Here is a 26,918-nt window from a genome sequence, read left to right on the forward strand (position 1 = left end):
TAGTCCGTCGCCGCCCTGCTGGGTGAAGTTGCGTTGCACTCCTGTACTTAGTAGGTCCTTATACCAGCGAATAAACAAACGGAAAACCCAACGATGTTGACCACCAACGTGGCCGCTGTGGAACAACCAAAATTTTAGAATACGAACTTTCAAATATTTTCTCCCACTTTACCTGAGTATTCTCGATTCCTAAACACTTTATTTTTTATTCTTCTTTATTTTCAACTCACTCTCTACCTAAACTTTCCTAAAGCAATTAATAACAAATTACATTTTTTTTATTTCAGAAATTAAATTACTCACATCTCAAATATATATTGTGTTTCAAACTCACTCACGACTTTTTAAAAGATTGATCACGAAAAGAAACTCTGAAATTATCAAATATAAACTATCAAAGAGAAGACTTTTTTTTAATAAGCGATTATCTCCTACTTCGGGCTAAATAACTAGCTTCTCTCACTGCACTTTTTTCAGCACAAAAAATTTACTGTTGTTCACTCGGCGGTTCGCTAGGGAAAGAGCCGATCTTCCGTGAACGACGATCTACCAGCTAAATTTCTCTTCGATTTTCCCCCTAAACAGATTTCCGGTTTGATTGTGTTTCCGGTTGCTTGATTTTATTCCTCTACTCGATATTTTGTTGTAAAAACAAGGTTTCCGGTACAACTGGTTAATATTAGTTTTCCCCCCTTTCTCCCACATTACACTTACGCGAAAATTTATATTTGCGATTCGAGCACTGTCCTCCACGTTGCATACGTGTAGGCTAAATTTACTTAAAACTATTGCTTCTATGAAACGACTATGAACTCGTTTCAAAATCGGTAGAGAATTCGTTGTGGAATGGGTGTGATATTAGCTTAGGAGCTTGGCGGGTTCCCCGGGGGCGTCATGAACCGTCATAGGTGGCCAATGTGGTCAAAGCTGCTTTGATTGATCATTAGTGATCCAGACCCGCAAACTAGAGTAATGTTACATCAATTTTAATATGTTTTACATCATTTGAACATCATGGTGGTACCAGTTTATATGGGAATTTGCTGTGTGACCGCAATCTTCAACCCGTAACTCCGGAACCGGAAGTCGGATCAACTAAAAATTCAATAGCAGCTTATGGGAGCGTTATACCTTTCAGATGAAACTAAGTTTGCGAAAATCGGTTCAGCCATCTCTGAGAAAATTGTGTGAGTTTAAATGACACACACATACACACACATACATACACACACAGACATTTGCAGATCTCGACGAACTGGATCGAATGGTGTATGACACTCGGCCCTCCGGGCCTCGGTTAAAAAGTCGATTTTTACAGTGATTGCATAGCCTTTCTTTATATGAGAAAGGCAAAAAACCTATTTTAATCCACCTAGTGGTGCGATCGTGTCTTTCTAATTTATCCAAACTTGGATTCATTAACTGGTTTTGTTCAATAAAGTTGTCGAAATGTCTATTACATTCTTATTATACGTATCCCACGACTACCACGAAAGTAGACGCTGACTTACTTTAAACCAAAAAGTTTAATATTTAATTAGTTCAATGTTATCTTCGTGTGATTATATTTTGAAATGTTGGTGGAATGGGTTTGGAAGTGAAGGGGTGGGGGGTTAGTAGAGTGGGAGTGGAGGATGCGTCAGAAATCCTTCATCTTATTTTGGTATACGGGGGAGATGAAGCAAATGCGGGTGTGAGGGTGGTCTTCGGGGAGAGGAGTGATGAAGGAAGGAGCTGTAAGGGCAAGGAGGGGGATGTGGCGACGCAATACTCAACTGCATATTTTGCCTTCCATTTGAGACTTGGTTTTAGAAAATTGGTCCAGTCATCACCGAAGAACCGATGTGACTTTAATTGTGGAATATGCCTGGAATCCGGGACTTCCGGATCAGTCGATAGTGGGCAATATATACGAAGAATATTTGATTAGCTATCAGTGATCTAGACGTTCGAATCGAAGTAATTTGGTGACAATTTCAATAGTTTTTAGCCTCTACGGTATTACGATTAAACCGATTTATATGGGAAATCCCATGGTAACCTTACTAACCAACCTGTAACTCCGGAACCAAGAGTCAGAACCGAATGAAATTCATCAGCAGTCAATGGGATTACTATATCTTTCATTTGAAGTCAAGTTTGTCAAAATCGTTCAGGAATTCGCTGGGGAATAGGAGTGATATTAGCTTAGGAACTTGGCGAGTTCCCCGGAGGCATCATGAACCATCATAGGTGGCCAATGTGGTCAAAGCTACTTTGATTGACCAAGAGTGATCTAAACCCGCAAATTAATGTAATTTGGCAACCATTTTAATATGGTTTACATTATTTAGTCATCATGGTTGTGAGGAATTCCACGAAGACCCGTCCGAAATTATTTCAAAATCTTTTTGTTCGATTACACTATTTTATACAGTAAAACTATCTGAGAACGAGTTACAGAGGATGAATACTTATACACGAAAAAATATACACTGAACAAAATGTTGTGTCATTTTTCACCAAAACCAAAAAATTATGTTAAAAATTCAAATTGCAAAAAAAAACCATTTTTTGTATTTTTTGTATTTTGTCAACCAAAACGTAAAGAGAAAAGAAACATTTTGAATGTGATTTCATGATGGAAATTATTAGCAAAAAAGTTTTTCTAACAATAACTTAATACATGTTTTTAAGATGCGTCAATTTTTTGTAAAAATAAATTGTGTCAAGTGAATCGAAGAAGGAACGCATCGAAGGGGCTACAAAGGACAACGTTCTCTGTGGAGATTGTTAACGGATGGAGAAAACTGCTGAATGTCTCAAGCTTCAGTTGCAGACCAGTGGCCCTGTAGAACCGTAGGACTCTTGAAGCCTTCCGAAAAAGGGGAGCAGTGTTTACGCGGAAATTGAGGATTGATGGGCCTGATCCTCTGAAGGTGTCATGTGCCGCGGGACTGGGAGAGATCTGTCTGATTAAGGGTTTTTAAAATGTTTTTAAATATTTTCTTTGCATCTGTTCTCACCGTAAAATTGGCAAGGGTTTTAAATTGAACATGGATCATGCTCTAAACTGATCTCAATTAGCAGTCGATTAATAATAATAAGTCCTTAGTATACCGAGATGCGTTCTGGTCTATTTATGCTATATAAGGTGTGAGTTTTTATATTTGGTGTCTAGGCTTGTGCTTTTCCAGAAATTGTAGCTTATGTGTGTCTAGTTTTGCATTGGTCGGGGGAGTTTGACTTTATGCTATTGTTCCGACTGTGACGGGTTTCGAGGGACTTGGTGTGGATTGATGGTCCTACCATGTTTGTTCGGACGGAGTCAGTCTGGAGGCCGTGTAGTGTTCGATGGCAGCACCGGGAGTTGATCGAATCGGTTTCTGGTCCCATGTCATAACCGGTTAACCCATTTGATCAGTTCTTGGTGCTCTCACTGGATATCGCACTGCTTATGGATTGTCTTTGTCCAGGGAAGTATGGTTGGATTGTCTGTCCACGGCGGTCTTTTGGTGTGCGCTACGGTCGGAGTCGTGGCATGGATCAGGGCTGTGGCTTTTGGAAGGCGTCTTGTTTTTTCAAACATTCCGCTTTTGTCATATTGGAACTATACGGTATAGTTATTTGTGTTTTCCGTCAACGCTCAACAAACGCGGAAGGTTTCTGTTTTCATGATCCTGTACTGCCTATTAGGACATAGAAGTCCTGTATGGATTTATGTCGAAGGTGAGTTGTCTGTTGGTTTGTATTTTTATGCGTTTTTCGTTTATATTACTACTAATCAACCGATTTCGCCAATTTTCTCTATTGTTTCAGAGAGCGAGTAAGGGCGCTATAACCCTGGCTCATTAGCCAGGGCAGGGCTAAATACTTCTGTCGTATCCCAGGCACCTAGGACCAAAGGAGTGACATTAACCCTCTTAGCAAATTGAAACGGTTGTGTACGGTTGTCCACGTTTCTTCCTTATTCAAGGTTAAAAATAATCCGTTGATTAAATTATTCATTGAATGAATAATTTGATTGCCGTATAATTTAAAATCATCTTTATTTTGAACGCTGCACAGTCGGCCTGGCCGCTTTAATGCTTGTGTCATATTCAATATGTGCCACAAACATTAATAATGACAAAAAAAATTGTAGACGAACGTCTGCAATTTTCCAGGATCCCTACATGTTTTAGCTGTGTACGTGTAGACTAGACTAGACTAGACTAGACAATAACTTAGTACATGTTTTTAAATTTCATACTAATTGACATATAAAATTGTAAATATCTTTTTAAATCAAAATGCATTTAACAAATATCTTCCAAAATGCGATAGTTTTCGAGATATTTGGAATTTTGCTCCAACAATAACAATTAAATCGTGTGATTATGTCCTTTTTAAAAGTTATTCACGTTACCCCATCATAAATTGTCAAAAATCAAATGTTTATCGTTTTAAAGACATAAAAGAAGCCTTTTCAGTGTATTTAGATCACGGAGAAGCTCTCAATAAAAAAGTTTTCCTAACAACTTTTGAAAAAAATTTTATAATTCATAGTATTTGCAGTCAAAAATAGAATTTTATTTTTGAATATGATATTTTAAATTTTGTTTTAGTGCGCAATTATTTTTTTTTATTTCGACCTTTTCAGAACATATTCGCGATTCTCCATCAACAACAATTAGTTTTTCGTAAGGCCCATAATATTTTCTGTAACTTTCCCATTGACATCTAGGCGATAATTCCGTTTCAAAATCAAAATACAACTTCTACAAGGATTTTCTATCTCCGTCATACCATCCTACAATGGTGCACCGTCTTATGCTTCAGTGGCAGATAATGCGACTAAAAGAACGGTGACTACCACGCCTCCAATTTTCTCACCATATAACGCCTCCTTTGTTCCGACCGATCTAGGTAGCATTACGGTGGAAACATTGATTTCTTGCAGCAATCAATGTTTCAATTGATGACTGCAATGCTTAATTTCACATCCATGTTTGATGATGATTTTCAAACTGGATGAGAATTTGCTAATAAAATTGTAATGAATTTACAGTTCAATAATGATTTTAAATAATCATTTAAATGTATTAAATTGGAATAATGCTCGTGCCAAGACGAATTTTGTTACTATTCGATCAATTCGAATTGTTGAATTTGGTGGTGGAATCGCAATAGCGGTTAATCGCCTGATCAAACATCGCGTTTTACCCTCTTTTGACACCAAGGTGATCAAGAGTTTGGGTATAGAAGTTCAAACCGATCTTGGTATAATTTTTTTTACTTCAGCGTTTTTTGCAATGCACTGGAGAGCGAACTAATTTCTTGACAGTAGACTTACAAAAATTTACAGGAAATCGAAATTCTTTTTAATCGGTGATTTTTACGCGAAGCAACGATCTTGGAATAATACCCAAAAAATTCCAAGGGTAAACTACTTTTAAATGATTGGTCTGCTAATTATTATTCAATTTTGTTCTCCAATGGACCTACGTGCTATCCGTCTGTAAGGCATCCATCAACAATTAATTTGGTTTTAACAGATCAAAACCACATTTGCTATGAAATTCATCAATCCGGATTTACAAATAGAAATTAAGCATAGATTCACACTCTTAATAAATGAAACCTCAAAAACCAATTTCAGCTTAGAAAGAACCTACTTCTCACAAGCGGGGAAAAACTCTAATCTCAGCTTTTTAGCAACTTTTACACAGCTAAGCAATCAGCAAACAAAGCTTTTGTCACAAATCCACATAATTTAAAAAAAAAACATACAACTACCTAACTTCAACGTTAACTGTACCGAAAAAGACATTAAACAGCACATATCCTAATTTGAAGCTGCCTTTATGAAATGGTGATCATTCTACACCCACGCAATTCAGCAAATTTGCAAGCATGTGATCGGAGAGCCCGTTCACCCATTCAAAATCAAAACAATCCAAAAGCTCTCTACTACATATAAAGTTTACTCTTCAGGAGAGAGCTTCGAACCGAACAGTCGCTGCTCACGACAAAATACCATCCATCGAACCGGTAGCCTATAAAGTACGGTCAGCGGCAGTGCCCTGCACTTAGTACCGTGTCGATCTCGGTTCAGTGAAGATCTTACAGAAGTGATATGTGGTTCCGTTTTGGAGATGTGTTGTCACTCGCCAGCCTGGCACTAGTCCTGGTGGGAGTGACCGCCATTAGTCAGAAGCGGCAGCAGGTTGACGAAGATGCCGAACTGGTAGCCCTGAAGTATGTCAACGAGTTGGAACAGGAAGTGCTGACAAGGAACAACGAAGCGACCGAAGCATCCTGGGCGTACGAGTCCGATATCAACGAGGAGAATCTGAAACTGCGGAACGAGGTGCAAACGCGGAATGCCAACTACTTCAAGGTAGGTACCAAGTGTGTCGCGGTGTATGCCCGAGCCGTTGGATATGTGGACGGGGGAACGTCATTTCTAATTAGCATTTATGATAAGAGCAACTGATACGATGGTTGAGTTTGTCATCTTGCGGCGTTACGCGATCGAACTGGTCGGAAGTCGTTCAATATAAATTGCATCAGTTGCTGTTATATGGTAGGGGAGGGCAGGAACGTCGGAATGAGGCCTGTCGTCACACAATAATTTTGAGCAGTTCATTGGCACCAGCTGAGCTGGGATGAAGTGTGATCGAATCATTTCGTTTTGAGAGAGAACTTTCTTCAAGGAACCTGAATTTCTGGTTTTGAACTTTTGGCAAAGTGGTTTATTGCTCGGATCATATGGGAATGGGAAGAATAATTGCTAGAAATGTTGCTTTCCATTGGTTGTTAATTCTTTGATGTGATCAGATACTCGTCGTTTTAAAACCTACATTATGTATGCTTCCCTCATTTGACTCCAGCGTAAGTTTTGTTTGCACACCTCCTTTCCTTCACCCACCGAAAAACTTTTTCAACGGGTTTTGTGCACAAATATATGCACAGTAACAACATCAGCTATGTTGCTGTCATATTTATATTCAGTGCAATAAAACCGAAGAAAATCGTCAAAAAATAATCACACAGTTATCTTTTAATTGCTGGCATTTGTTATTTCTATACTGAGAATATACGAGGCCACTGTTATGATTGCTAACATCGGTACGTTCAAGGGTATTGTTTACTACAAATTGAAGTTGCGGTCTGTGTTCCGGTACTTTAAACGTAAATGTGAATAATTTCCGATCTGACTGGCATAAATTATTAGTGTAGTAAAATTAAAAGAAGGCTTCTGCCACCAACGCTCGCGAATTAACCGGCGTACTAAAACAAACACGGAAAGCCGTTCGAGCTTGAATTCTTCAACAAATCGCATATATTGCTTTTAACTGTCTCGTTTTAAATTACTTTCAAAGTGGTTAACTGCCGTTGGAATGGACAAGATAATTAGATTTTTCGCGTAACTTGATCGGAATTAAGTACAACAATGTTGTGTATAGAATGTGAAATTACTTTTAATAACGAAACCAAGTTTTGATTGATGCATTCATTATTTGTGATCGGATTGTCTACTAGCACCGCTGCCGAAAAGAAATTTGTCTTCTGCCTCGAAAATTATTGCATAACCTTTATCAATCGTAGTGACAATAATCTTTCAAATGTCAATTTTGATTGAACCTATTTGCGCTGGGATTTCATTGTTGGACCGCAGGTATGCTAATTATCTTCGCTCCGCTCTTTTATCTGTTATCTTAGTTTGGATGTGTATTGTATTGGGTTCAGATTGAAAACACCATCTGTGAAGATGACATTGGTCCAAAAACCCATAAAGAAACACAGATAACTCGAAAACAATTTTAATCAAATGCATAGCAACAACTGTGTTATGTTTAGATTATAATCATAAGATATAATCATTATAATTATAATCATAAGATATAATCATTATAATTATAATTATTATAATCAAATTGGAATAGAGTTTTCTAATTCGGAAAACTCTTTCTTTTTCATACTTACGAATCTATGAATTAAGTGTTTTTTTAGTCATTTGGTAGATATTGCGTACACGGAGCCTTTTTTCAACAAGATCATTAAATTAAAAAATCGGCATCCCTAAAACTTTAGGATATGAAAGAATATGCTCGATCGCGGGGGGGGGGGTTTCGAGCAATTTTTCATTTTGAAGATAAAACTTGGGTTTTACAATGACACCATTTCATATTTTTCCAGAAAAAATACTATTTAAGGTTTAGGTTCAAGTTTGCTAACCTATGATTCGATTCAAGGGCACCCAATTTCAATTCCCGACGGTTTTTAGCTTCCCGGGATTCAGGTAATAAATAAAAAATCCCGGGAAATTTCGGGATCCCGGGAATACAGAAGAAATATAAAAAAAGGGAATTGTATTCTTGAACACAAAAGAATAAATTGAGTTCTTAAATCCGATTGATTGCATGTATATCTATCCTAAGAATAGTTGTCAGAAGATGACGAATTGGTGCACGGCACATAATTCAATTATTGGATAACTCGTCATTTAGTTTATACAACATCAATAAGATGTACTCAACGCAGCTGCTGGAGTTACTGGCCAAAATTGGAATTCGTTGCAGAGCATTTCAGTGGAATGCGATCAATTTAATCCAAAGCACCTTCTTTAGTTATCTTCAATGAAATCATTCAGCTGCTCCAGGGTAATGTGCGGTTATTTCCAATGAAGTGAAAAACTGGATATATCTAATCCGTTTCCATAACAGTGGGATCAGCATCACTCTGAAATAAAATAGAATCAAGATTAAATGGATAATGAGCGAATGGGTGAAGTCCACCATCGATTTCCTGTTACGGGCGAGTATCCGCATTTCTTGATCTTAAGGCCATTCAATAATACTGCATACTCGAAAGCGACATTAAAAGAGTTTGGATGTGCAAGATATTGGACAGATACAGCGTTCTGTAATTCTTTCCTTACACCCGAAAATTTAAATTTACTGGTGAGCAAAATTTATGCATAATTCATTATAAAATTTATATTACAGCTTCTGTAAAGCACATTTGATAAATATAAATTCGATGAACCGACCAAATAGCATTTACGTCTGTGGAATAGTAATACAGAAGAGATTGATTTCGAAGACCTTCCTACCCATCCAACCTTTAGCGAGATAAAGCACCGACTGGTAAAAAGTAACCATGGGTAGCAATTTGTACCAATAAAGATGTCTAACGGAGAATTCGACACTAAGTTTGTTGCTATAAATTATTGTAGACAAATCAACCAACCGAAAAACGTCGCATAAAAGATTCTCGTCCATTTTGAAGATAGCGCAGTAGAAGCTCGATTACGTGACCCCTCGAAAATAACCAAGTAGACGTTAAGATGAAACAATTCTCTCCTGGTGATAAGCATCAATGCTGTTCGTATATTGTAGATTAATCTAATCAAATGTGTCACATCGTTATTCGAGGTGATACATGGTTACGCACACCTACTCGGAAAAAACATCCAAGTTCCGTTTTAATAAGGCTGACCGGAACCGGATAAAAAAAAGAAAAAAATGATTAAAAATAATGCAGCAAGCTTAATGAGGTTACTGGCGTGGGAAGTCAGATGCTCGAACTGCTAAATCTGATGATCAATGGCTAAAAACCTCGAATATAAGTCGCATGCGCTACGCAGAGGCCAATCCATGAATGCTGAGGCTAAATTACGGCGATTAGAGCAAGCTAAAAAAAAAGATGAGTGGGTAATGTCTGCGACATAACCGGAGAGATGTAGAATACATAAGGAACACGTTCTTCAAATATGTTGATACTCATTGGAATTTTCGGACAAAAGGTGATTTGGGCGAGGAATATTTCAAATTATTCTTTACAAAAATGATGGTGGTCCTGAAAAGGACCGTTTTTGTTGGCGTTGTTGGCCTTGGTGAGGGAGATGGCTAACGATGAAATGAATTGTTAGCATGAGGAAGTCGCATAGTACTGGCCAATGGCAGAACAGATAATAATTGATTCCTGAAAATCATTTTTGCTTTATTCATGTAAATTACAAATTCTTACAAATCTAATAGAAGATTCCTGGTCATATTTCTGAATCATTAGTGGGAACATTGTGTAATTTGGTTAAGTACAATGAAAGTTAAAACTTTCCAAACTCGACCTTCTGTTCCTTCCGAAATATTGAAATGGGATGTCCATATTAAACCGTTAGTCGTGGTCACAATAAAAAAAGATGGGTGGGTAATATCTGTGACATAACCGGAGCGTCGTGATTTCAATTCGAGACGTTAATTTAAATCTAATAATATTCAACAGAATCACGTTTGAATGGGAAATTTTCAAATAATTCTCTATGGTAATAATGGTGGTTCTGAAAAGAACCTTTGGTATCGGCTTTGGTGTTGATGGTGATGCGCTGGATCGTTGGATATATTTGGCATGATAGTTACGTGCCTGGCGAACTGTTTTGTAGCCTCGAACAAAACGACAAGACTGGCTTCTTCGAGTACCATTACGGCTGAACTTTATAAGCTTAGCTGGACTTTGAAATCCTGCACAATTTCACGAATCAGACACTGGTAGGGCCATTTTGTTTGCTACTAGCACGGAGCTGCACAAAAAAATCATTTAATGCAGTTAGTTCACGGAGGCTGCCAAAAAGCTCGAATAAAAGCATGCGACTTCAACGTTTCTCTTCAACACATGCAATTGAAGCAACACTGATCACTAGAGGGATGGTGAGGGAACACGCACATTCGTTTTGGTAATACTGATAATAGCAGTAGAACGGAATGGAAAAGCAGTGCACGAAACGAGCAAGAGGATAATTTAAATTTTTGTTCCGTGTGCAAGCTACTTCTTTCCACACAACGTATGTTGCTTGTTGAAAATTACACATCTTAAAATGAAAGTTTCAGTTTAACTCTCACTTGAACACAATTGATTGGTCCTGAAAAGAACCGTTGCTTTTATTGTAATTTACGCCCACTCCCAGCGGACACTGTGAGCCAGTTTGATTTCTTTTGCGAGAAAGTTACGTACTTGGCGCACTATTTTGTATCCTCAAACAAACCGACCAAGTAGGCATCACTGGCTTCATTACGGCTGAGTTTTGTAAACGTAGCTCGACTTTGAAGTAATACACAACCTTACGAACCAGACGCTGGAATGTTAGCCAGCGGATTAGTTGCTCCGTTGCCCTTTAGTTGGGGTGAAATACTGGCATGGCGACAGTTCCTGATCGGTAGTTGGTTGCGATGGGCCACCAGTAGCTGGGGCACTTTTGCGGACCGTCATCATTGCCAACTGCTTTCCTCCGGTGGACTGGGTGCTTGCTAGTGCTTGAACGAATACGAATGATGAAAAAAACCGACCGACCGATATTCATATATGAAAACACGAGAAAGCACTACTATCGGTCTCTCGCTTCGTTTCGGCCATTCCTGTGTCTTTCCTTTCCGTTCGGCTACCAATACTAGCATAACTAAAACGAATATTCTGTCTTTCCATCGCCTTCAATCTAGTGGCCAGTGCTAGCAAACTTGCATGTTCAGTTTTTCAATAACAACATTCCAACAATATTTTTCAAAGAATGTTGCAGATTTGAAAAGAAGGAAGGAAAAGATTTTCACAAATTTAAATTCTTTTGTCTTATTTGTTATCGCTGATACTGGCCATGGGATGGTGGGGGAACACCCACATTCGTTTTAGTTATGATGGTATTATCAGCAGAAAGGAATGGAAAAGCAGTGCACGAAAACGAGCGAGATAGGATAATTTAAATTCTCTTTCTTTCTTTCCACACATCGTATTTCTTATATAGCTTTCTGAAAATTATTTGTTATACGCCATAAAATGTAAATTTCAGTTTAACTATTATTAGAACACAATTAATTGGTCCTGTAAAGAACCGTTTATTGTTTTATTGCGGGAGCATAATTCAGACGCCCTCCCCGCGGACACGATGAACCAGTCTAATGTATTTGGCCTGAAAGTTATGCGCTTGGCGCACTATTTTTCATTCTCGAACAAACCGACCAAGTAGGCATTGTTGGCTTCTCGGAGCATCATTACGACTGAGCTTTGTAAGCGTAGCTCGACTTTGCAGTCCTGCACAATCTCACGACCCAGACGCTGGAACGATAGCCTACAGATTAGTTGCTCTGTTGTCCTTTAGTTGGGGCGAAATTCTTGCAGGGCGACAGTTCCTGATCGGGTTACACTTTTTCCGACCGTCGTCATCGCCAACTGCTTTCCTTCGGTGGACTGGCTGCTTGCTAGTGCTTAAACGAATACGAATGATGAGAAAAACCGACCGACAGATATTTATATAATGGCGCTAATATGCACTACTATCGCTTTCTCGCTCGTTTTCGTGCCGTGCATGAGCGTTTCATTTCCGTCCGGCTTCTAATGGCCTAACCAAAGGAATATGCCGTCGTTCCCCCACCAACTGCTCTCGTCAAGCAACCCAATGCGAATAATCATAGGAACAAACATGTAGTGAACCTATATATAAACTTTTCATTATTTTATTGTGCGGTTGGTCCACCATAGTGACGGCTCTGTGCGGGATGGGTTGAAAATGTTCACTTTTCCGAGTCGTTTTCGAATGATTTTTCAAAACACAATTTTTTGTTATTAGTGCATGTTATACATACTTCAAATTTAAATACAGCATAGAGGAACATATTTTTAACAAATTGGCCTAAAAATCAAATCATTCTGTTAAGTATGATAAAAGTTATTAACGTTCAAAATCTGACGCGGTGCCGCAGCCGATATTTTGAAATGGGACCCCTATATTGAAAGCTTAAATGTATTCTACATTAAAATGGACGAGCAGGCACTATTTTCAATGTCCAGACTACGTATAATAAAGGTAAGAAGGTTTGATGCGTGGCACTCTAGAACCCTATGAATAAGGTAAGCTTACTTTGAAATGTTTTTTTTTACTTTTTCTATGTGAAAACCAACGAAATATTTTTTCGGTTTTTCGTCAAATTTTGTAATTAATGGTAAAAAATGTTAAAATCTTCAATAACTTTGAAACGAATGAGTACTTTTACTTAGAGTCTTCAACAATATTATGTGGTTTTAATGCTAATTTGTTTGGAACATAGTTTGGACGAAAAGTCACAATGGAAAAAGTTATATTAAAAAAACTAAATTTAAGGGTGTTGCCATAGAAAACGCTCTATAAATCGATAACTCTATGCCCAACAAGTTCAAGTTGTTCAAAAAAATTCTTCTTTGCGAGCATTTCTAAAACTTTGTTGAAGACAACTTTTTACGTTGTCTGTAAAAAAAAGTTATTTTTTTTAGTTTGAACGTAGTGAGCCATGACTAATTTTTATCAGGTTGTGGGGAATATTCTTACGAACAATTCGTCCAAAAATACCTCGTGAATATATTCGATGGTTTGGCCTCTAGTGAATTAAGTTCACGTTTGGGACCATTCATAAATTACGTAACGCTTTTAGGGGGGAGGGGGTTCGACAAGTTGTTACATATTGTGACATAGGGGGGAGGGGGAGTAAGCTAGATCGTTACGTAACATGTTTTCCCCCAGGAAATTTTTTTTCAAGGAATTCGTTACGTAATAGGGGAGGGGGGGATAAAGAAATTTGTGACAATTTGTTACATGGGGGGAGCGGGGAGTCAATTTTGGGCAATTTTTGCGTTACGTAATTTATGAATGGTCCCTTTTGTCTTTCTAATATAAAGACAGGCTATGCAATCACTCCAAAAATCGATTTTCGAACCGAGGCCCGGAGGACCGAGTATCATATCCCATTCGATTCAGTTCGTCGAGATCGCAAAATGTCTGTGTGTATGTATATGTGTATGCATGTATGTGTCAAATAACTCACTCAATTTTCTCAGAGATGGCTGGATCGATTAACAAACATTTACCCAATTTGTTGAGCTGAGTCGTTTGATTCTCAAGACTAGGTCGAGGCCTCTGAAAAAATCTTCAAAGTTTAAGGGTTTCTGTACGTTTCTTTTCAAATAAACGTTAAAAAATAAACCCCCCTCCCCTTGAGAATTTTCTGCGCACGGGCCTGCATCAAACTCTATCTTCATACCTAACATTGCTAACATTCGATTAGTGGTACAGAGTTAAGGTACTACTGGTCAAAACAAAGTGAAACCTTGCTATAACATTGCGTCGCTTTTGGTCATCGTGGAAGCAGGAGTCAAAGTTGGCGTGGAGTACATTTGTACCCCAGTGTACGGTTTCCGTTAGCGTTTCGTCAGCTTTCGTGCTGTCAGTACAAATGTGACTCGTGACAATACCAGTTGTTTTACTACGTAAGTAACAATTAGTATTATGTAATAATTTTTAATAATTTATTCAATAAAATTGATTTAATTTTGATGTTGGAAAAAAATTTCGTTCGCATTTACTATGATTTTTATTTTTTTTAATTTTCTATGTAACTGTAGCGTTACGTGATACAAACGTATTACTGGTCAGAAATAAATTATTCATTTCAATTTCCACCCCATTTCATGGTATTTTCCAAAACCCGATTTTTCAACTTTCACTCTTCCAAATGGTTGCACTTTTTCAAAAACATCGAAATTTCACTTTATGCCTTTATTCTAGATCTTTCTTTCAACCTTTAGAATCATTTGATTTTTTTTTCAAATCGGTTGAAAATTCGCAAAGTGATGGCGATTTTTGTGAAAAACTTCAAAACCGCGATTTTTTCACTTCTTTGTTCTAGCCAGGTAATGTATATTTAATTCAATAAATTTCGTATTTTCAACTACACAGCTGTTTTTGCAATTTTAAAACGAAGAAAATGATATATTATAAATTTCTTTTGTTAGCATTTTTATCTGCGAAAATTACGATCAAACGCATGGGGTACGTTTGTACCCTAGTGCAACATTCTAAGGTAGAAAAACTAAGTGTAACGTTCTAGGGTTAATGTAGAGTCAGTGCTACGATCGTACTGACTGGCGAGGAACTCTCCAGGTTGGGACTCGAACATACGGCGCTGCTTGTTTTTTAAGACAAAGCAGTAACTATCCCAAGAACTTTTCTGCACGCTCATCCCAGCCTCCACGCGAGAGCATCTGAGTGCGCAACGTAATTAATGCGACTGTTCCGATTCCACACTCACAACAGTTAGCATTTATGTATAAAATCAACTCACCTCTGTGCGAAATTATATGATGTATCTTTGAACTGCCAATTAATTATTCAAACATACAACTCACGGACAAGGGGCTTCCATGGGGTAGCGGTTATGGCTAGTCAGTTGACGCGGTTCAATATTCGCTTCTCCGGAAATGCAGTAACCGAACGGTTCAAAGAGCTACGATCAATAAGTCCAACTACAAGTTTTATCGTGTTTATAAAAGTAATACCGTTAACATCCCTTAATTACACCCTCGCGTTTGATATCATCGCAGTTATCTAAATTGCCGGTCATTTCACCGGGCGCCTCGATCCTCCCTTTCCTCGATTACCTTCACAAGCATCGATCGTCCATTTACTAAACACGCTGTTTGTTTGGGGTAAACTTTCGATTGCAACAGCAGCTGCTCGGATGACCCACGAAGTGCTCACCTCAATCCGTTACGCTACGTTTGGACGAATTCTCACGATGCGCGCTAGATATATGTATATGTTGGGCCGTAATCGAAGCAGGTGCCACGATGATCTCCGGTAGTGTTTAGTGATTGTTGAGATTTGATCGGATGCGCAGAGGAGTTCGTCGCCGTGTTCGCATCGCCAAAACTGTCGCTGTTAAGTAATCTAATTTATTTAGTGTGCTTAGTGATCTCATTCCAAGAGGACCTTTCCGATATCACATGTACCATCGATCATGCCACCTTTCGGTTGTCGTGTTGATAATAACGTTCCTGACCGAACTGGACTCCCGCGTGGCTTTGCGGTCCCCGAACTATGCTATCAGTTCGACTGCGGCCGCTTTTCTGGCCTACCTGGAGCCGATGCTGTTGGAGCGTACCAATCAGGAGATGAATGCCGCGTGGAATTATGAAAGTGATATCAGCGAGTATAGCTCGCAGGTCGCGCAGAATATTTCCATTGACAATGCGAAGTTTTTTAAGGTATGATGCTTTTTTCAGTGGTTTCATGTGAAAAATTGCATGAAATGTTTTTGCATAATTAACAATTAGGATACTAAACTAATCCCTACAAATTCTCATTGCACTTATCATAATTATTTAAAATAAACTTGACTTCAAAACTTGTCTAAAAATAACACCTGTTTGAAGCGCTTGGGAAAAATTAGCACCTTCTAGTGAAGTTGAAATCGTAGACGAAAAAGAGTAGCTTCCCACTATATTAACTATTGAATTCAAAAGTCCAGAGTAAGGAAAGAAAAATAATAGATGGATGACTCATGAGGAGCAATGTTAGCGACATAACTGGAGTGAAGTGGAATACACTTCAGGCTGTTAATTCGACTCAGGATTTTTTACTATTTTTTGAAAGATTTTGTTAAGATCCGATTTTAATATAGTTTTCGGCAATGAAAAATATTAGAACATATTGTTTCGTTAAAACTAGGTGGAAGGTATTTTCTAAGATCAAATCAAATTCAGAAACAGAATCATGACAAACGTTGGCAAACAACCTGCTCATCAATGTTTTGACGGACTTTCATGCGTGCAGGAGGAATTGCAGGAATAGTACAACGATCCTGCTGAATCCGAGAATCCTTCATGGTTAGCGTACAAATATTAGAAGAATGGTTTACGAGACAATTTCGTGAAAACGTTTATGTGAAAAATCTACTATACCTACCATAAATATTTTCGTACACCGCCAGTCTCATTACCTAAAATTTAATCTACGATAAATATACTTTTTAGTTTTTAATATTTTATTGAAATAATTGATAATAAAGATCTCCAAATTAGGCCGATTTTTTTCTATTATCATCACAAAATAAATTATATTTGAAAAGTGTTTTTTTTTCAACTACTCATTTATTTTCTTTCAATGGCCAATTTTTTTATCGAAAACTCAATCCCTCAGCCAATTTTTAGTCCCATCAGGAGTCTCTGCTTCAAATTTAAACCAAATCGAACAAGTCTAGCTATTGGACCAACATGTTCTAAGTGTGTATGGAATTTTTCGACACTTTACATGAAAAACCCACTAACTTGTAAGTTTATCCAGGCAAGTGAAAATAAGAAAGAAAATTTTATTGTTTACAACTTTTTCGAAAACTATAAATCAATTCAACTAGCTTAGGAGAAGTTATTACACTTTCAATGAAGTGATATCTGAGTCAGTTTTGCCTAACAGCACATGGTGATAAATCGAACATAATTTTTTGCGAAATTATGGTCGGGTGTGAAATAGCTTCTCTTAAGAAAGTTGGATTGACTTGCATTCTTCGACAAAGCTGTAGACAATAGAATTATGACTTTTTGGTGGTATTCAATGCGGAAAACAAATCACAATGATGAGTTAAGGGGAGCGTCTGGTGTAAAGTGCTCAAAACGAAAGTTATTTTGTTGTACGATTTTGAAGGCAAGGCAACAATAGATATTTTGTGTAATGTTAGGATCTCTTTAGACTTTTATTGTGCACGCAAAAAAAATATTTTCAGTCACACAGAGCCACACATACGAGCGTTCCAAGAGTAGACGTCCAACTATTTCCAAGTCGAGGAGCGTCGCGGCGAACACGGTAACTTTCGATAAAATTGTCTGATACGGGAAATTCTGTTTTGTAAAGCTTAGACTTGTAGTTACTCGATGAATAACAAAAAATAGGAAAAGTTTGAGTTTCGAAAAATGGCTTCATGAAAACCGAAAAATTTCATATTTTACTATAAAACTCTCTCATTTTTCTTCAAAATAATAGGGAGAAAATTTTTCTGTGGTTCATCGACAGAGTTTTTGAGTTATCGTGTTCGCCAATTTGAAAAACGCGGTTTTGAGAAAAACGCTATTAAAGGGTGTCCCACATTAAATTGCATCACGGAAAAACACTGTAGAAAATTACCCATTGGGTATTTTCTCTAGAAAATTTGGGTAGAAGTAGTTTGGAGTGTATCATCAACACTGTATTTTCATCGCTGTCAGTTTTTCGAAAATTGTTGCCGATAGGTTGAAATCTGCGTGTATTATAGAAAATTCGCGCGTGGAATGAATGGCTGTTTAAAACAAAAGATATTCAGCGTGGCCACCGAAATTTCGGAAGACCTTTCTAGAGGCTCAATACTAACAATTAAACGGATGAAAAAGAAGGTTATTAATTTTGTCTTCTACCCCAGACGCCCCCTTAAACGAAAGCAATTATGTGAAAAGATCACTCCAAAGGTCGGACTCGAATATGTAACCTTTGGGACTCCGGCCTAATGCACAAACCTTTGTGCTATCCCTAGGCATAAAGGTTTGCGCATTGTACCGGAGTCGCAAGAGTTGTAGGTTCGAATCCGGCCGCTGAGGTGATTTTTTCGCATAATTGCTTTTGTTTAATTCACAATTTCTGTTTGCCCCGTTGGATTCCACCAAAAAGTGTTAAATAAGATACCAACGTCAAAACCCAAAAAATAAATTAATTGAAAAAACATCTTTCTTATTTTCACTAGCTTGTGCACGTAACCGGTTCATGTACGACCCGTCAGTACGTGAACTGATCTGGAGGAGCCATAAGACCTGGCTCACGTCCCTTCATGGCCACACTCGCAGGGTTTATAACCAACTTGAACCACTCGCCCATATCTTGCTAGTTGGTGTTGCCAGCTTGCTGTTTTATTCGCCACTTTCTCTGAAGTTCCGACATCCATCGCCTTTTTGTACGCTTGGCATATTAAGCCTCTCGTTATGTGATCTTTCCCACTTTCCTTTGTGCAGAGCATGCACATCGGTTGCTTCATGCAGTCTTTTTCAACGTGACTCTTCTCGCCACATGTTCTGCACAGAAAAGATCAACTGACCAAAGCCCATGCATTTAAAGCATCTTTCCATTTGTTTGGAAGCTCTAGGGACCGCTTTCAATGAACACAGTTTTTCTACCACATGGAAAAAAATGTTCCCAAAATCGTGAATAAAGTGCCATGAATTCTGGAACAATCACGTTTTTACGTTACGAAAACAGGACCATGACCAAAAATCATGGCTTTTATAATTATGTTCAATTTTCCTTCAGTAACGCTTTCATTTGTGGAAATATTTGATTTTGTTTTGTGAACTTCAGTCACGGTTTCCGCCAAGAACTAGTTCACAACATTATGAACATTATTCATAAAACCAAAGGTTGACTCATGATTTTTTTCATAGTTATAGGAACAATAGTTCACAACATCGAAATATTCTGGTTATTTTTTCGTGAACTATTTCACGAAATTCGGAATTTTATTCAGGAACCCATTCAATTCTCGTGAACTAATTCATGATCTCTAATATATTAGTCTCAATCCAATATCCGTGCTCGTGAAACGGTTCACAAAATCATCAAATATTATTCATGCTTTCGTGAACTGGATCATGATTCCTAATATATTAGTTACGATTCAATATCCGTGCTCGTAAAATAGTTCACGACATCATGAAATATTATTGACGTATTCGTGAACCGGTTCATGATACCTAGTAAATTAGTCACAACTTACCATTTGTTTTCGTGAAATAGTTCACGAAATCATAAAATATTATTCATGTATTCGTGAACTGGTTCATGATTCCTAGTACATGATTTACGAACTATCTAGTATCTATTTGCGTGCTTGTGATATTTAGAAGATATCCCTAATCATTTACAATTTCATGCAACATGATAATGAAATTTTTACGTGAACTCTATCACAAAAGTTGGAGTATTTTTCGTGCAATCATTTTTGTACCATACACTTTTTAATGAAATACCCAGTTGCTATCGACCAGTAATAGGTACGAGCAGTAGATATAATAAAAATATTAGAACCTCGAACATCGTTATTCATTTGATAAGGTTCATTGTGATGTCCGGACAGAAAACGAAAACTGCACTGAGAACCTCAAATAGTGTGCGTGATATAGTTGACAAAACCAGATATCGCGAATGAGTCTTATTTTAATGATCCAGTTCATATTGTCACGTTATTCCGAGTAAAAAAACCATTAGTAATCAAAAAATAATAGATCACGATAAGGCGAAGAGAATTTACGAATACCATGATAAAACCACTGATATCATGAACATTAGTTACATTACTCTTTGAAAGTAAGCTCTAAAATAAAATATCATGACAACATGAACAGAAATTACGAAAATCGTGAATAAGATCCTGAAATCATGAACACAAATCACACAACTAGTGACAAAAATATCTAAAATCGTGACCAAGATCCTGAAATCATGAACATGAATTGCTCTATACATGACTAAAATATCACGATAACATGAACAGATGTTACAACAATCGCGACTAAGATCCTGAAATCATGAGCACAAAATGCACAACTCGTGACAAAAATATTCAAAATCATGATAAAGATCATGAACTCATGTACATGAATCACTCTACTTATGACTAAAATATCACGATAACGTGAATAAAAATTACGAGCATCGCGACTAAGATCTTGAAATCATGAACAACGTTTGACTGTCGACTGTGTATTCCCAAATCATGAACAAGAATCACAACAAAAACTAAACAACAACAGTAACCCAACCAAACATTCTAATGTAACGCCATGTATATATTCGGGGCGAACTGGTTTTTAGAAAACACAAATAGTTTCATGAATATGAGGTTTGTTATTCATAATTTCAGGAACTTTGTCACGGCCAGTTCATGAAATCGTCACCTTTTGTTCATGACTTTATGAACGGATTTTTTTCCGTGCAGTAGCTACGGTCGCAGAAAACCGTATCGATGCCGTCTGCGTGCCGCCGTACGCTTTCCTCACCTGGATTACCATTGGTGTATCTTCCAGATCACATTGTTCCTTCAGGACACTTCTCAGCTCAGTATCTCCTGATGTTATCTCGTCCAGGTTCCTGCACTCAAGCACTATCTCGTGGGCTAGGGCCCTTATAGTTGCCTCCTCGCCTGGCGACTTTTCAATGAGTGTCTTGAAGGCGCTCTTGACCGTTGGGTTTTTCTTCAATTCGCAGAGCATCTCACCTTTTTGAGTCAGACGGGTTTTCAACACATTTTCAGTGCTTCAACTCCGGATCAACTTTCCGAAGGAGCTCAGCGTATGTCCATCTTTCCTTCATCTCGACGATTAAAAGCTTCACCCCTATATCGCTCAATGGGGCTTAGACATATGTCTTTCTTTTCCTTCTGAAGTTTTTACTTCGCCTTTTGTTTTACGACCGTTCGCCAACCGCTTGCTTACTTCCGATCGAATTCTTGCTCATTCTTCGGTTTTTTCTTCTCTTCCTCCTCTCCAGGTGTCTCTCTTTTCCGTTTCTTGCATCGTGGATTCTGGCACTCTTTGTCGTTTCTTCTGCTTCCTCAGATACTGTTTTCGCCTGGGACTCGTTAAATGTTTTTTCCGCGTGCTCAGCATGATCTGCTTTCGTTCAACGACATTCATGGCGAACTTAATGGCCATCACAAGATTTTTTATTTTTTTTTTTATTTTTGATTATAGAAGTTTTAACCTTAGGGTCATTCGCCTCTTTTCAGGTTAGATAAACCTCTTTTTGGAAAAAATCTCTTACGCTATGTGCGGGGTTGGGAATCGAACCCAGGTGAGCTACGTACAGGGCAATCGATTTATCAACTACGCTATACCCGTCCCCTTCATGACTAGATTCTTAATCTTAGTGTGGTTCTCTCAAGCTGCAGGCCTCTTTGCGTTATTACCAGTTTTAAGTATAAACGTCCAGTTCGACACAAAGCCTATGGCTCCTTAGAGCGCATGTCACTAATCGAACTCGAGGTGGCCACCCGGTTCGATAATGACGATCTCGCAAGTTTTCCGCTTCTCCGCCTACTGCTAGGATGCAGCCGCCGTCGTTATTTTTTGTATTTTTTGCTCTATTTGTTTTTAATCTTTTAGCTCCGTGCTTCTTCATTTTTTTGGGTCCCACTCCAGACCGCTATCTCCACTCGTTGTACATAATACCTCTCGTGATCCCATGATTATCTATGCAAGTTGGGAGGTCATGTTAGGGTTGACACTATCCTTCATGGGTAATTGTGTTTAGATTCGGATCAGCGTAAAATCGGGAATGGTCCAACCGAACCTAGTATCACCAACTAAATGGTGACGAGTTTTGAACGTACCAGGAGACCTGTCAGGGTTTTGAAGGGACTGAGACAGCAGTGCTGTTGAACCCACTCGCCATTTCAATTCGGTGTCATCCTTCTTTATTCAGGAAGTAGATTAGCACGCCTGTCAGCCCAAAGTCGCCATCCGATTCGTGATCTGTTTCCTGTACGTTGTAATTCGTAACAGCCAGTATGTCGTAATCAGGATGTTACTGGCGTCGATCCTAATGTGCCGGTTGGCACTTCTGTTGGGCTAGAGTGCTTTTATTGCTAAGATCTTTGATTACTGAAATCTTGGGATCTTAGCAGAAGCCGCACAGACTCGCTTCGTCGGAGCTTCGTTCGGAATTATGACTTTTTAGAGGTTTGGCAGTAGCGGTGGGGAGGGGGTTCGATGAGCCCCTGGACTCTTGTCCCTTTTGCCCCATCGCCAAGTGGCTGTGTATGTGTATGTTAGTATGTGACCGGTTACTCGGAGATGGGCAAACGGATTTAATCAAACTAAGTCTCAAATTAAAGATAAAACGTTCCCATATGCTGCTATTGAATTTCATAAGAATTTCTTGCGTAACTGCATTCTTCAACTTGTAGCTTCGGAAGCGAAAGTCGGATTTATTCCGGGTTGAAGAGTGCGGTCATTCATGACATTCCCATATAAATCAGTATCAGCATATTATCAAAAAGGTGCAAAACTTCATAAAATAAGTTCTAAATTGATTGAATTTGTAGTTTTAGCTCACTGATGTCCACGCTTCGGACACCTTCGGCGGAACCGGAAGCTTCGGGAAAGTGAATAAGTTCCTGAATTAAATTCACATCTGCTTTTCAAAAATGCTTGACTCGCTTTCTCAAATTTAGTCTCAAATCAAAGCTACAGCATCCCTATTGACTGCTCTGTAATTTAATTGGGATCGGAGCTCTGGTTCCTGTGTTACGGGTTGGTGTATGCGGTCACATGCGAAATTCTCATATAAACCGTTCATATATATAAAAATGATGCAAAACTAATTGAAATGAACTCTAAATTGCTTGAAATTGTTCATCCAGAGCACTAATTTAAAATCAAATTCTGTTTGACTACATTGAAAATCATACATTGAAATGGTCAAGTTCCGTAATTATATTCTCACCTGTTTCTGTTTTGCGGTTGAGTATTGCGTCGCCACTCAGCTCTGAAGACACCGCATACTAGCCCCGGTCTTCTCTACACTTTTTTCTTCAAAGTGAGTCTGCGTCTACTTACGTGGTAGTCTTGGGATACGTGCTAGGTGAAATAAGAATGTAATAGACATTTCCACAATTCCATTGAACAAAACCAGCTAGCTAATGAATCATAGTTTGGATAAATGAGAAAGGTGCAATTGCACCACTAGGTAGATTAAAACAGGTTTTAATACATCATATTGAACAGCTAAATTACTATTCAAAAACTACGTTTATCGGTTAATTTTTGATACCACTACTGGTCTAGTATGACGACGGAATCATGGCTTCCAACTTCTACAGATCGATTTGAAACAAATCGAGTTTTCAAAAACTCCTAATTTCGTGTACCCAAAGAACCTACAATGGCCTGCGACCTAAAAAGAAAGACATTCAATATTCCATACATCATTTTGGATTTTACTTAAAAACTTATGTGCTTTAGTAGTCAACTTGAAATTACATTACATATTTCAAATATTCCGTTCTTTCCCATCCACAGGAAATCGCCCGCGAGCTGCGAAAATTCGACTACAGCAGCTTCAAGGATGAGGTACTGAAGCGCAAAATCGAAAAGATGACTCAGCTGGGCTACGCGGCGCTACCGGAGGAAAAGTTCACCCAACTGTTGGATTCCATTTCGGGCATGTCGGAGAACTACGCCACGGTAAAGGTGTGCGATTACAAAATCCGTGAAAAGTGCGATCTCTCGCTAGAGCCGGAATTGACGGAGATTTTGGCCACCAGCCGGGATCCGGAGGAGCTAAAATACTACTGGGTTCAGTGGTACGACAAGGCTGGCACTCCAACCCGGAAGGACTTTGACAGCTACGTAGCCCTGAATGGGGAGGCTGCGCGGTTGAATAGTTGAGTTATTATCCGCACTTGTACTTCGTACAACTTTAACTAACTTTCGTTTTTCGACAGACTTTACATCGGGAGCGGAAGCCTGGCTGGATGCATACGAGGACGAAACCTTTGAAGCCCAAGTAGATGCAGCTATTGAAGAGATTAGACCGCTATACGAACAAATTCATGCCTATGTAAGACATCAGCTTCGCGAGCGATATGGAGATGCAGTAGTACCTGAGAAGGGTCCCATTCCGATGCATTTGTTGGGTAATATGTGGGCACAGACTTGGGACAATGTGGCAGATATAACCACGCCGTTCCCCAAGAGCCGCCAGCTGGACGTCACCGATGAGATGGTTACCCAGGGCTACGATTCCCTAAAGATGTTCCACATGGGTGATGAATTCTTCGTTTCCCTCAATATGACTAAACTACCTCAGTGAGCTTTAGTCTTTTTTAATGTATTCTGGGAAGTTAACATTTGATTCATTTCAGAACTTTCTGGGAAAAGAGTATCCTGGAGAAACCAACCGACGGTCGTGAACTTGTTTGCCACGCCAGCGCCTGGGACTTTTACAAAACGGATGATGTTCGCATTAAACAGTGCACCCGAGTCACCATGGAGGACTTTTTCACCGTTCATCACGAGTTGGGCCACATTCAGTATTTCCTTCAATATCAACATCAACCCAGTGTCTTCCGGGAAGGCGCCAACCCTGGCTTCCATGAGGCCGTCGGAGATGTACTTTCACTGTCTGTTTCAACCCCAAAACATTTGGAGCGCATTGGTCTCCTGAAGGATTTCGTCCTGGACGATGACGCCAAAGTTAATCAGTTCTATCGTGCCGGTCTTGGGAAGCTGGTATTTCTGCCATTCGCTTACACCATCGATAAGTACCGCTGGGGAATCTTCCGGGGTGAAATCAAACCGGACGAGTACAACTGCAAGTTCTGGGAAATGCGAACCAAATTCTCCGGAATCGAACCACCGGTAGTGCGCAGCGAGCAAGACTTTGACGCACCGGCTAAGTATCATGTTTCGGCAGATGTCGAGTACCTGCGCTATCTGGTATCCTACATCGTTCAGTTCCAATTCCATCGGTCAGCCTGCGAACTGGCAGGAGAGTACGTGAAGGGTGATCCGGAAAAGACGGTGAACAACTGCGACATCTACCAGAGTGTGAACGCTGGCAATACCATCAAGGAAATGCTGGCAATGGGATCCTCGAAACCCTGGCCGGATGCAATGGAGGTGTTGACCGGGCAGAGAAAGATGAGTGCCGATGCACTGCTGGAGTACTTCCAACCGCTGTACGACTGGCTGGTGGTGGAAAATAAACGGCTTGGCGCGTACGTTGGCTGGGAGCTGTCGGATAGTGAGTAATGCTTAGTAACAACGACTGGAATGAATAATTTCTTTTATTATTTTTTTTCAGAGTGCAAATCCAAATAGAACGAGGGAGAAGATACATATGAACATAAAATGCAGTATCGAGATTCAGAGACTAATAAAAAATATGTGCGCTGTTAAGTTGTATTTTTTTAACCGCATTCATTCCCATGTTGTTTGTGAACAGCAATGATTTTAAACAGCTATAATTTTTGATGGAGGCAATATTTGCTCAAAAAAACAAGTAAGACTAATAAATGTGATTATATTTCATTTGAGTATTAATAGTTATAAGGATCAGCTCTAGAACTGAAGTTATATTAATTAGTCTGATTAGATTCCGATGGACCAGTGCTGCCAGGGGCAGTTCACGTTGACGACGGAAAATTCATTTTCCATATATCTTCGTTATGTTGCACTATTATTGACAGTTGGTAAAACCCATTAAAACCGTCTTTGGCTACGTTTTCCACGCAATTGGACTATTGTAAATATTCTAGGAGAATTGTATTGAGTATTGGATGGTAGAAATTGAGCAGCTTCTAGCACTGCGAGGGAAGCACATATCTTTATGAAAAAAGGCTTTGGGTGTTTCTTGACCCCACCGTTTTGAAGGAAAAATAGTATTGAAGCTATGCACACACTAGAAAAAAATTGGGCATGAAAGGGTCAAAGAAAAAGATAATAAGAGATTTTACTCATCGTCAGTAGTGTGCAATACGTTTCTTACCTAACTTGGTCTATATGGAATCCGGAGGTTACCACTCCGTCGATCGCAACGTTGTAAGTGGGCATGTAGACGAGATAGTCATTCACAAAAGACTTGTTGCCAAAAACGTCATTTGCTTACTTTTGACAGGATATCACAATTCTGAGCTTATTTGAAAGATCCTTCAAGATACTTGTCATGTCTGAACATTTTTGCGTCAATTATTTCGAAATTTTTAGTATATCAACGGATTATCTTTGTCCCAGCAGTAGATCAGATATGATTCGACCGAGTTTAATGTCCATGATTTTAAACAGGAAATCGCAGCTTTCTGTTGCGAATCTTGTTCGACTGGGTCTTTTCAGGCCAGCTTATTTATGCTCGAGCCTAGAGATCGGGGCAAAGTGAAAACTTAAAGAGTACGAAATTACAGGAGATATAATAAAAGGAAAGACATGTCAGGTGATAGTGAAGCAAAAATTTGACACTGTTCACTCGATATTTGGGTGGTGGTTGATTTTCTTTTTAACCGACACAAAGAATTTGAAAAAAAACCTGCATCAGTGACAGATCATAAAATCGTTATTTTTGATTTACTCGCTTGTGCAAAAAAATG

The 26,918-nt window shown here is 38.8% G+C and overlaps 1 protein-coding gene across 1 annotated transcript; it reads left to right on the forward strand.

Moving 5' to 3' along the window:
- Nucleotides 1-6,064: 6,064 nt before the first annotated feature.
- Nucleotides 6,065-25,772, forward strand: LOC131683014 (angiotensin-converting enzyme-like). The gene is made up of 5 exons (XM_058964842.1): nt 6,065-6,361; nt 23,854-24,217; nt 24,279-24,642; nt 24,699-25,579; nt 25,640-25,772. Exons 1-5 carry the CDS (start codon nt 6,098-6,100, stop codon nt 25,654-25,656), a joined length of 1,890 nt encoding a protein of 629 aa, XP_058820825.1. The 5' UTR covers nt 6,065-6,097; the 3' UTR covers nt 25,657-25,772.
- Nucleotides 25,773-26,918: the final 1,146 nt, after the last annotated feature.

The sequence above is a fragment of the Topomyia yanbarensis genome, chromosome 2 (genome assembly GCF_030247195.1).
Source record: "Topomyia yanbarensis strain Yona2022 chromosome 2, ASM3024719v1, whole genome shotgun sequence".
NCBI classification, from domain to species: domain Eukaryota; kingdom Metazoa; phylum Arthropoda; class Insecta; order Diptera; family Culicidae; genus Topomyia; species Topomyia yanbarensis.

What these genes read in the sequence shown, in the direction of transcription:
- LOC131683014 (XM_058964842.1), top strand. Translation starts at nt 6,098, where the DNA reads ATGTGGTTCCGTTTTGGAGATGTGTTGTCACTCGCCAGCCTGGCACTA. An exon ending in GGAGGCTGCGCGGTTGAATA is followed by an intron (nt 24,218 to 24,278) that starts GTTGAGTTATTA and finishes GTTTTTCGACAG; the next exon opens with ACTTTACATCGGGAGCGGAA. An exon ending in AATATGACTAAACTACCTCA is followed by an intron (nt 24,643 to 24,698) that starts GTGAGCTTTAGT and finishes GATTCATTTCAG; the next exon opens with AACTTTCTGGGAAAAGAGTA.